This window comes from Balaenoptera acutorostrata, chromosome 15, assembly GCF_949987535.1.
Source record: "Balaenoptera acutorostrata chromosome 15, mBalAcu1.1, whole genome shotgun sequence".
Lineage (NCBI taxonomy): Eukaryota > Metazoa > Chordata > Mammalia > Artiodactyla > Balaenopteridae > Balaenoptera > Balaenoptera acutorostrata.
The window spans coordinates 74,215,373-74,227,148 of NC_080078.1; the positions used below are offsets into that span (position 1 = coordinate 74,215,373).

Sequence of the window (11,776 nt, forward strand, 5' to 3'; positions counted from 1 at the left end):
AAAAAAGCTCATGTCTTTATACCTCCCCCCTCCCAGTGGCTGGGATGTTGTAGACACCGCTCAAACGCTGGTGGTGTGACTATCACGTGTCTTACTTCCCCATGTGCAGCACCGCGCCCCACCTCACTGTCAGCTCCAGACACACCAGGCACCTTTGTCTCCCAGAATAGGCACTGCTATCATGCTCTCCTCCACCTCTAGGCATCTGTACATGCTGTTCCCTCTGTCTGGAATGTTCTGCCCTCTCTAACTCCCTTTTGCCTTGGCTCCTCCTCCAGAGATCTGTCCCTTACCCTCGGTCTGAACAGGACCCCTCCTCGACATTCCCAGAAATTCCACCTGCTCTCCCACTGTCCTTTCCCCCTCTGGGTTTGCCCCCTCTGCAGGGGCTGGAGACGCAACAGAGGGGGCCTCAGAGTTGGTTGAATTCAGCAAAATGGATCTGGTTCTTCCGGAGCACCTAGCAGGGCCCAGCAAGAACGGGCACACACTAGGTCCAGCCTGCACGGGCTCATCCACCGCGGGCCACCTTCCAGAGCCTCGCAAGCAGGCCATGGGGAGGCCCCTTGTCGCCAGAAGCAAACAGGCCTACCAGGGAAGTTTTGCTCTGGGTCACACCCGCCTCTGGATGGCTGCCAGTCTTCCTGCCAGAAACCGCAGGCCCGCCGAAGCTGCCCGGAGTCCAGGCCACGGGGCTTGGAAGGACTCGGGTCAGCTTTGCAAAGGGGGTGTCTGCTGAGCACTTCCTGGATCAACAGCCCCCCGTCCCTGGGGTTGGGCAGGGGGGCTGGGGCTGGGCTGTAGCTAGAGAGGCCCCTCTTGGGCTGGGAGGAGCTAGAGAGGCCCCTGCCAGCCTGTCACAGGCTCTTGGCACTGGCACTGGCTCTGGCTTTCACACACACACACACACACACACACACACACACACACACACGCTGGCAAGCACCCCCCAGGTGGCCTCCACAGTCTCACCTTCAGGTAAATGGGCTCATCAGTGGGAAGATGAGAATGGGAGAGAAACAAGGGCTACAAAGGCCAGCATGTGTGTGTGCAAGTGTGTGCGTATGTGTGTGTGTGCCTGGGAGTGACCTCACAGCTGCTGGAACATAAAGACTTACAGGTCCTGCCTCCCAGGCTCAAAGCTGGCTCCGTGGGGACACAGTGACATGAGAGGCACACCACAGACCCACCTCCTGGCCTTCTCCCTCCTCTGCCTCTTCTCCAAGGTAAGGGGGCCCCAGGCCCCAAAATGCTGGCTTCCTTGGTGTGGTGGGGAAGGTGTTAAATCACAGCCAGAGACCCCCTGGGGGAATTCCTGCAGGCCTCCTGTGTGGGGCTCAGCTCAGCTTCCCTCCCTGATGTCCAGACAGCTGCCTCTGGCCAGCTCTGCTGTGTGACCCCAGGCAAATCTCTTTCCCTCTCTGAGCCTCAGCTGCTTCCTCAGTTGAATGGGTATAATGTTCATGGGGCCTTTGTGAAGATCACTTATCATAGTTCATCTACAGTGCTTAGCACAGGACCTGGAATATGGCAAATGTTTAAGAGAGGACTTTTATGATTATTACCAATCCCCAGAGCTCCTCTACAGACAGAAGTGGGTCTCCTCATTATAAATGGGGAGACTCAAGACATGGCCTGCTTTGCCTGTGAGCCAGGATTTGAATGGATGTTGGTGCATAGCTGATTGGAATGTTCACACCACAGGGGCATTAATGCTGCTGGGCCCTCAGGCAGTGAGTGGCCTGCTGACCCTAGCTGGAGGGGGATAAGGAGACAGCTCCACGAAATAATGACCTTCTCTTCTGGGATATTTTCAAAGGGCTTGTGGAACATGCACCTTGCCTAACATGACCAACAACCCCATAAGGAATTATTATTCCCTGTTTTCAGTCAAGCGAGGCTCCGAGAGGGTAAGCAACTTGCTCCAAACCACACAGCAACAGAGCAATAGAGGAGGTAGAACCCAGGATAGGCCTGGGTGTGAGGCGGGGGGGACTGCAGTCTGTGTCTCTCCACCCCCAACCTGGACCAAGGCCACAGTTGCTGAGCCTGCCATCACCTTAGCAAATGTCAGGTTCCTGGTGTCATGGGTACTGGCCCCCCACAAGCCACGATCTCACTGTATTTTCATGCTCCTTTGAGGATCACAGGCAGGAACTTTTCTCTATCCTGGGTCCAAGCAGTGGTTGGGGGAAGGCTGAGAACCCTGCTGGCATCCTAATCCTGCTGTTTGTTCTTCCAAAGGGGGTGAGCAGGACATGATGCCAGGGAGGGTAGCCTGGGTAGCTGGAGCAGGGGACTTGGGGTTCTGGGCTTAGGGTTAAAGGAAAGGCCAAAATGAAGCTGTCCTAGACTCACTGTTCACCTCCCTCAGCCCTCCATTCTTCCCAGGCTCCAGGAAGCCAGGCAGCATCCCACACAGAACACAGGGACTTAGTCATCACACACATGAAAGCCGCAACAATGCGCAGAGAGAGAATTCCAAGTCCTGCAGGCAGGGCTCAGGCCTGTGGACAGGGGCAGGCGGTAGAGACCTGGAAACAACCCAAGTCACACTGACCTAGAGCTGGCGGTGACCTCATTAAATCCTTGTCACGACTCCAGGACAGGTGGTCTCCACCCCATTTTACTGAGGAGGAAACAGCTCCCTCCCCACGGAACAGTTCAGTGAAGTGTCCAAGGTCACACAGCAAGTCAGTGGTAGAACCTGGAGTTCAACTCTTGCCCGGATGATTCCCTGTCCAGGGCTCTTGCCTCCTGGGGACCACAGCAAGGGTCTGGGGAAACCAAGTGTGTGATGGGGCCACTTGGACATCGGGATGGGGTGGTTAGAAAGGGCATGGAGATAGAGGGATACCAGAGAGGACCTATCTCTTCTTGGCTATGCTGAAACACCCTCCCTGATATCCCTCTTGAACAGATGGGTAAATTGAGGCAGAGGCTAAGTGGCATCAGAGCCACTAGGGGACAAGAGGTAGGTGTGGCAATTAAGAGACTGGGCCTTGGATTCACATGAACCTGGATTCTGATCCTGGCTCTACCACTTACTGGTGATATCACTACACTGCTTTAAGCTTCAGTTTCCTCATGTTTAAAATGGGCATAATGCTTGACTTCCCTGGCGGTCCAGTGGTCAAGACTCCATGCTTCCACTGCAGGGGGCGCAGGTTCGATCCATGGTCGGGGAACTAAGATGCTGCATGCCTCACGGTGCAGCCAAAAAAAAAAAAAAAAGAATTAAAATGGGCATAATGCTGGTACCTCACACTGGAGGGTTAAATTAGCACATTAAAGTGCTCGGCACTCGGTGTGCCCATGGTAAATGTCAGCCATAATCATCGGTGTTATCAGTGGCCCCTCCTGGGCACGTCAGGACCTGCAGATCCGGCCCCTGTCAAGCTCGCCCGGTAGAGAGAGCCCAAAGTGAGAACCCAGGTGCAAAGCAGAAGGCTTATCTCCTGGCATCCCTGCTTTCAGTAGGGAGGGACCCAAGAGTCAGTTCTGGTCAAAGGCTCCCCCACTTCCTACCAACCAAGAGAGCTCAACCTCTGGTTTGGAAGGGACCCCCAAAGTCCAGCCGATTTCTTCTCAGCTCAATTCCGTGTGAATCACCTCTGAATTTATTAAAATGCAGATTTAGATTCATAAAGAAGGGCCCTCGATGCTGCACTTGTAACAAGCTTCCAGGTGATGGGGCTGCTGCTGGTCCAGACCACACTCTGAGGGGTGAGGCTAGACCATCTTCTCCAGAATCGGGCATCACCTAGTCTCCTGCTTGAAATGCCTGTGGAAGTGGAAACTCACTCTTCGTGAGGTTCCAGGCACAGAGCTGTACACTTGCATCTATTATGACCAGTGCCATCTTAGACGGGGCCCTGGGAGTGCCCCCTGGTCTGCGACCCCCCACCGGAGGCTGGTCTGCCAATTTGGGGCAGCCCCTAGTGGCCAGCATGGGAACCGCAGAGGTTTGCAGGATAGGGAGGTTTGCAGGATAGGGGTGGGAAAGGTGAGGATTGGGGCAAAGGGGTCACTGCCTGCTTTGGGGCCACACAGGACATAGGAGGTCATTCACATCATCTTCCTAAACTGCAAGTCTTCCGTCTTCTGCATAAAACCCTGCAGTCCTCCAAGGATCCATAGATGGGGCCACTGGTAACATCTTGAATTATGCATGGCCCTTGGTCCCTACCTTCCAATGGACATATGGGGAGCCCAGGGCATCTGGTTTCTGGTTTGGTTGTTTCACTGTCCTGAGTGACGAGAGGCAGTCAGGACACCTGGATTGATACCTTCAGCCTGCCCCTGGGGGTGGGTTCCTAAGGCTTTTCCCTATTACAGGAAATATCTATCCCAACTCTGGGTTCCTGGGTCCTCAATGAGGAAGCAGTCTCCCAGCCCTGCAGCTAACCCACTGGGACTTTGTCCCTTCCTCTATCTGGAGCTCAGTTCCCCCATCTGTACATGGCAGGGGGAGGGATTTAGACTGGAGCAGAGGTGCCAGTAACCTAGCTGGGCATCAGAAGCCCCTGTTAAGAACATAGATTTGAGGGCTCAGCCTCTGGAAGTTCTGATTTGGTAAGTCCCAGAGGAGGCCTAGGGGTCGGTATTTTACCAGGTTTCCTGGCTGATTGGATGTTCATCCAGAAACATATTCTAGATTGTTCCAAAGATCAAAGAACATCCATGATACTGTTTGATTTATTCAGCCCTCAAGATAAATAGCCACTGTCCACCTGCTAAAAAATGAATAGTACCCTGTCATTTTAATCCTTCCTTTTGTTGCTTTTGCCCTCCTGTAAGTTCCTAGAAGGCAGACCCTAAGCCCTTTATTGTAATTCACAATAAAGATCATTATAGCCAGATGCATGGAGTATCCACTGCACGCCAGGCCATGTGCTAAAGGTTTAACATGCATCATTTCATGTACTCCTCAAAACAATCCTCCGAGTTAAACATTATTGCCCCCTTTTCACAGATGAGGAAATTGAAGCTCAGAGAGCATAAGTAACTTCCCCAAGATTGCTCAGCTATTCAGGGGCAGAGCTAGTTCCGGAACTCTAGTCCAGAGCCCTTGCTCATGACCACAACGCCATGCTGTCTCTTAGGGAGTGCCGTGGGGCTGCCGGGGTCCAAGGCCAGGTCTATGTGACTCCAGGGCCAAGGTGTGAACCCTACACTGGCAGAGAAGGAGTCAGTTGTGAGGGGCTCACTGTCCACCTTGAACGACCATGGCTGAGTGAGGTCCCTGTCTCTGCAGGTGTGTGCCCAGCTGTGCCCAACACCGTGTACCTGTCCCTGGCCACCACCCCAATGCCCACAGGGGGTGCCCCTGGTGTTGGACGGTTGCAACTGCTGCCGGGTATGTGCACGGCGGCTGGGGGAGCCCTGCGACCATCTCCACGTCTGCGACCCCAGCCAGGGGCTGGTCTGCCAGCTCGGGGCGGGCCCTGGCGGCCGGGGGTCCATGTGCCTCTGTAAGCAGGTTTGCGGGACTGATGGAGGGGGTGTTCGGGGGGGAAGTCAAGGCCTTGAGGTCCTGAGTCCGAGAGAAGCCCTTCTCTCTCCCAGCCAAACCTGGTGACACAGGGTTCCCTAAGCTCACTCCCCTCTTCTTTTCTTTTGTCTTTGCTCAGATCATGCCCACTGGCCAAACAACGTACCCTCCTTCTTCCTGTCTGTCCAGATCATAGCCGACTTTCAAAGCCAAGCTCAAACACCTCCTCCCCTGAGCAGCCCTCCCAGATTTCTCAAACCAGAAGTCATCATCCCTTCCCAGGACCCTCATAACACTCTTGGGAAAAATGAAAGGGCAACTCCCTATCTAGGGCATAACCTGTGTCAGGCACTGTGTTAAGCATTTATCTCCTAAATCACATAATCCTCACAATAATCCTATGAGGTAAGTACTTTCAGACCCATTTTATAGATGAGGAAACTGAGGCTCAGCGATACTAATGGACATGCTTAATGTTACACAGCTGGGGACTGAGTCAAGCAGGCTCTAAAGCAACATTCCGTTCTGTCCTCTTCTGGGATTGGGAGCCCTTGGACAGTCTGAATCCCGAGTTTGCTATTTGCTAGCGACCTTGGGCATGTTACATCTTCTACTACCCTAGGCCTTGTGCCTTCTGGGGATTTAAATCAGGGGTTCTCAACTTTACTCTAGGAACGTTTGGGACTGGATAATTCTCTGTGTGGGGCTGCTGTTCTGTGCAGGACTTTTAGCAGCATCCCTGGTCTCTACCCACGAGATGCCGGGGAACAAAGTCATCCCCAGTTGAGCACCACTGCTTTACAGAACTATAAAGAGGTGAGGACTGTTCCGTTCCCTTTTTTTCTTTTTAAATAATAAGACTTGTAGAGCAATTTACCACTCTCATCTACACGGCTGTAACACTTAAAAAAAGAAAAAAGAATGAGAGATAGAGAAAGAGAGGAAGAAAGGCCCATGAATCATTGACAATAAGTCTATCTACAGGAAAAGCCTTGTTAAAAAACAAAACTTATAGACATAAAGCTATCAACAGTAAATCCCTGTGAAATACTTTTTTTGATAAGGGGAGTATACTAATGAGAAAGGGGCGATGTGTTTTATAAACTTACAGATGATTGCTAATAAAAATGTATCTAAAGAAAAAATTAGACAAGTAACACTTAGCTTACAAGGCTGTTATCTAGCTAAGCCATGACACATGTAAAGCACTTGGCAGAATTTATTTATTGAGCACCTGCCTAGCATTTACCATATGCCAGGCACTAAGAGTTTCACAAATATCACCTCATTTAATCTCTCAACAACCATATGAGGTAGGTCCTAATGTCATCCCCATTTTGTAAATGGAGAAAAAGCGGCACAGAGAGGTTAAGTAACTTGCCCAAGGTCACACAGCTCATAAGTGGCTGAGCTGGGATTTGAACTCAGGGAGCTGGCTCCACAATCTTTGTTTCTATCACTCTACTGCCTGACGCTCAGTATATGCTTAGTACATAGTGGCTGTTACTGTCACTAACTTTATTAAGGAGCTTTTTGTATTCCGCCTTGATTCAAATTTCAAATACCTGGAGGCCAAGAATTTACCTCGTCCTTGCTCCTTCCTGCCACTTCCAGCCCTGGTCAGGCGACACAGTGGTGCTCATGAATGTTTAACGACTGGAACCAAATTTGGAGGCTGGGAGCTAGTGAAGCCATGGATGAGCCAGAGCCAGCTAAGACCTCACAGAGGCTGAGTCTAGGTCTTGGCTCTGGAGGGAACACGTTTCCCCAAATCTCTCCTCTCACTCACTAGTTGGACAGCTCTTCACTGAGGACCAACTCCGAGCTGCGTGTGTGTCCAGCACGAGCTCCCGATCTCCCTGGCATTAAACGCGCAGCTTCCCCAGCTCAGCCAAGTGCGTCTACATCCTTCCTGTGGCTCGGCCTCAAACTTTGGAGTCATTCTTGACTTCTCTCTTTTTTTTCACATCCCACTCACTACCCACCAGCAAATTCTTTACAATATTTTCAGAATCCAACATTTCTCAGTCCCTCAACTGCTACCACCGGGTCTGAGCCCCATCATTACTCATCTGGATTTTGCAGAAGCCCCATAACTGTCTCCCTGCTTCTGTCCTTGGCCCCTAGTCTGTTCTCAATACAGCAGCCTGAGGGCTCCTTTAAATACATAAATCAGGTCACAGATCACTTCCCTCCTCTGCGTAAAAGCCTCCAATAGCTTCTCATCTTCTCAGAGTAAGAGCCAAAGCCCTCTCAGTGGGGGACAAGACCCTGTAGGATCCTGCTCCTGTTTTCTCTCCAACCACATCTAACTCCCTCTCTCCCTCCTGCTCTCTGATCCAGCCACAATGGCCTCCCCGCTGCTCCTTAAATACCCCAGGCACGCTCCCACCTCAGGGCCTTTGCACTGGCTTTTCCTGCTACCAGCACTTTTTCCCCCAGATATCTGCATGGCAAGTTCCCTCACCTCCTTCACATCTTTACCCAAATATTGCCTTTACAGTGAGGCCTTTTCCGATCACCACATTTAAAAACTACAACCCTGCCCTACTCGTTAACCCTGCCCTCCTTTATTTTTCTAGCACTAAGCGCCATCTGACATCACAAACACCACCTTGTTTCTTGTGTTTATTTCCACTGGAGCGAAAGCTCCAGTGAGGGGAGGATTTTGGCTGGTCTCAGTCATTGCTGTATCACAAGATACCTAGAACAATGTCTGGCACATAGTAGGCACTCAATAAATAATTGTTGAATGCATGAATAATAACAACAGTTCTGGTGGGGCTAGCAGTAACAGGCACTGTTTATGGAGCACGTACTGTGAACAAATTCTTTATATACATGATTTCATTTTAACCCTAATAATGAGGGAGGTCCCATTATTATCCCTATTTTGCAGATGAGGGAACTGGGGCTCAGAGAGGTTAAGTCACCTGCCTAAGGTCACACAGTGTGCAAGTGGCTGCAGGTAAAACAAACAAACAAACAAAAAACAAAAAACAAAAAGACCCTGTTGTTCCTTCTGCAAGGGACTCTCAGAGGGAAAGAAGGATGCAGAAATGACCAGATGACAAGGTTGTGTCCTGAAGTTATTTGGGGGAAGTTTCTGGACAAGGGGGCCGTTGGAGAGGGTCCAGAAGGAGAAGTAGGGTTTTGGCAGCAGTATGTGTGTATGGGTGGGGGGATCCCAAATCCAGTACATTTGAAGGTGCCTCATGGTGTCTGGGACCATGCACATGGATTCACACAGATCCCGGGGTGGGGAGTGGCTCCCTAGGGATCATTACCTACCTCCCAATCAGCTCTGAGCTGAAGGACCCAGGAGAGGTGCCAGGAAATCTTACTAAAATTATCACTCCCTCCAGCTGACTTTCCTAAATAATCCCTCTGTTTACCAGGTCATCCCAGCGACCAGGAGGCCCCAGGGCTGCAGCCCCAGAAGTCTGGCTGGGAGACCCAGGCTGGGGGTTATGGATTAAGGTGCAGCTACCCCTCTGGTTTCTTGGAAACCAGTGGCCACATGGTCCAGGCCAAAAGGTCAGGGATTTGGAACCAAAGGGCTGTGGCCTGGAAGGAGCAAGGAGAGGGGGGTGACACTGGCCCCGTCCTGCCCAGAGGAATAGCATCACCTATTCCCATTTAGTGAGCATCTACTAGGTCCCAGGCTTGTGGCAAAATGCTTTAAGTGCACTAGCTCATTTGATCCTCCAGTGGCTTTTTGAGCAGGGTACTGAGGCTCAAAGAGGTGAAGTAACTTGTCCCAGGTCCCACAGCTAGCAAGCAGGGAACTGGGATTTGAACCCAGGTCTGTGTGGTTCCAAAATTCCTGCATGTGTATGGATCTATTCGAGGTTTTTCTCAGAAGACCTGGGAAAACCAGCTTCCCGTGAGTCCTTTCCCCCACACCCAGGTGAAGTGCCACCCACATCTCCAGGAAACCCTCCTAATTGTCCCTTTCTCTGCACTTCCTGAGCGGCTCACATACACCTCTCCAGTGCTCTTACTTTATTCTGTCTTGGAGATGGCGACATTCACACCTGTCCCCCACACTGGCCCTTGAATCCCTCTTAGTAAGGACTGGGTCTTAGTCCTGTCTAGGAACACAGTGGTTGGCACACAGGAGGGGCACGATATATATCTCTGAAATGATAAGGAGTCAGAACTATTTTATCATTGTCTCTCATGTGCTGAGTCTTGTGCCAGGCATTCATTCGAGGGGCATTTCCTGCGGTTCTGTGATGCCAGAATGAACCCTCTTGGCCCCAGCCCTTAAGGGGTTCATGTCCAGTGGAGGAAGAGGCCATAATACCCATATTGGAGGGCTTCATCCAAAGAGTGTTTCTTAAATACCTACTCTATGCCTAGCCGTGTGCTAGATGCTGTGTACACATTATCTCATCTCACTGAAAGTACGAATTACTGTTCTCATCATTGATATTGTTAAGGCGACTCAGAGAAGTTAAGTCACTTACTCAAAGTCACACAGCCAGCAAGTTGAGCCCTGACCTGACAGTAATGACTATAATACAGCAGATGGACAAGGAAAGTTTGTGGCATGAAATCTCAGTGTGTATATAATAGTGGTAATATTTTATATATTTTTAAAACATATTATTATTAATATATAATAATTATGCTAATAATAACAACAGAGCAGCGAGGATCTATTGAAGATCTCCTTCACGTTGTATTCATTCCAAATATCATTTCATTTAGTCTATACCACACCCTGTGAAATAAGTACCATTATAACCCATTTTGCAGGTGAGGAAACTAAAAGAAGTGACATCACTTGGGCGAGGTCCATAGCTAATAAAAGAGCTGAAACCAGGCCGGTCTTCCCACAAAGCCTGTTCCAGGATGCAGCAGGCTGTCTTCCTGCAGGCGACAGGGCAGTATGGCAATGGGGCGGGGGTGCATATCTCGGGGCTGGAGCCCCCTGCGGCGCTCAGATTCTGTAAGGGCACTGCGTCCCCAGCGGGATCCAGACCAGCTCTGCAGAGAGGACCCCGTGGAGGATGTGGGCAGTGCAGCCCTCCAGGGAAAAGTTGGGAGGTCACCGATGGAGATCCAGTTTCTCCTCTGCAGGGGGAGAGGCTGAGGGCAGCTGTGAGGTGAACGGCCGCCTCTACCGGGATGGGGAGATCTTCCAGCCCCACTGCAGGATCCGCTGCCGCTGTGAGGATGGCGGCTTCACCTGTGTGCCCCTGTGCAGCGAGGACGTGCGGCTGCCCAGCTGGGACTGTCCCTACCCCAAGAAGGTGGAGGTCCCAGGAAAATGCTGCCCTGAGTGGGTGTGCGACCAGGGAAGGGGGCTGGGGGTCCAGCTCCTCCCAGCCCATGGTGAGTACAGGGCTGGTCCAGGGCGCCTGGAGGTGGGGTAGGGGGAGGGCGGGGAGGGCTGGGGGGGGGAATGGGCGGGGCCTCTTAGGTGCCAGGACACCTGGACACATCAAAGCCAAGGTTATACTGACAAAATCTGGGAGGGGACGGTGGCTACGGGGACATATAGGAAAGTGGAGTGGAGGGTCACAAGACCTCTTTAAAACTGACCAAACAGGAGGCAGTGGTGCAAATATATAAGTTTAAATCATGCACAATTAAAAATAAAAATTGGTGGCAGAGGGGGGAGGGGAAAGGAGGGTTAGAACACTTGAAACGAATTCTCACATTTCATAGCAGAGGTATAACATAGACCTATATTATTATAATATATATATGATTATACTCATAATATATTGATACATATTAATAACATTTATATAATACAATTTAAATATTATATAATATTACTAATACATTATTATTGGGGTTTATCAAAAGAGGAACTCAGAACGGAGCGAAGCCAAGGTGCTTGCCTCTGGGATGTGGGCCTAGGGGTAGGCAGGAAAGACAGTGACCTCATGCTATAAGCTCTTCAGTTTTAGGATTACGTTATTGCTATGTTACTGGGTTTTAAAAAAATTATTATTATTATATGAATTTAATTTTTGAAGGCAAGCGAAAAGAGGGCATTGGTTCCATGGAAGATAGCGCTGCACGAGAGGTGATAGAGCGTGGTGGGTGAAGCAGGGAGTCTGCCTGTGTTCTACGCCCAGTTCCGCTACTTCCTAGCTGTGTGAGAAGTCGCTTAACTTCTCTGTGTCTCAGTTCCTCCAACTGTAAAATGAGAATGCGAGCATCCACCTCATAGAGCTGTTGTGAGGTCTGGATGAGTAAATACAAGCAAAGCAGTTATGACGTGCCTGGCACACGGCACTCAGTGTATGCTGTTATTATCCC

The 11,776-nt window shown here is 50.7% G+C and overlaps 1 protein-coding gene across 1 annotated transcript; it reads left to right on the top strand.

Moving 5' to 3' along the window:
• Window positions 1-670: 670 nt before the first annotated feature.
• CCN5 (cellular communication network factor 5) lies at window positions 671-10,878 on the top strand. The gene is made up of 4 exons (XM_057529721.1): window positions 671-978; window positions 1,135-1,226; window positions 5,258-5,474; window positions 10,583-10,878. The coding sequence occupies exons 2-4, from the start codon at window positions 1,167-1,169 to the stop codon at window positions 10,876-10,878; spliced, it is 573 nt and encodes a 190-aa protein (XP_057385704.1). The 5' UTR covers window positions 671-978; window positions 1,135-1,166.
• Window positions 10,879-11,776: the final 898 nt, after the last annotated feature.

Excerpts from the sequence above, each read along its gene's own strand:
- CCN5 (XM_057529721.1), top strand. The coding sequence starts at position 1,167 with ATGAGAGGCACACCACAGACCCACCTCCTGGCCTTCTCCCTCCTCTGC. Across the intron at positions 1,227-5,257 it reads TCCTCTGCCTCTTCTCCAAG|GTGTGTGCCCAGCTGTGCCC; the intron begins GTAAGGGGGCCC and ends CTGTCTCTGCAG. Across the intron at positions 5,475-10,582 it reads CCGGGGGTCCATGTGCCTCT|GGGGAGAGGCTGAGGGCAGC; the intron begins GTAAGCAGGTTT and ends TCTCCTCTGCAG.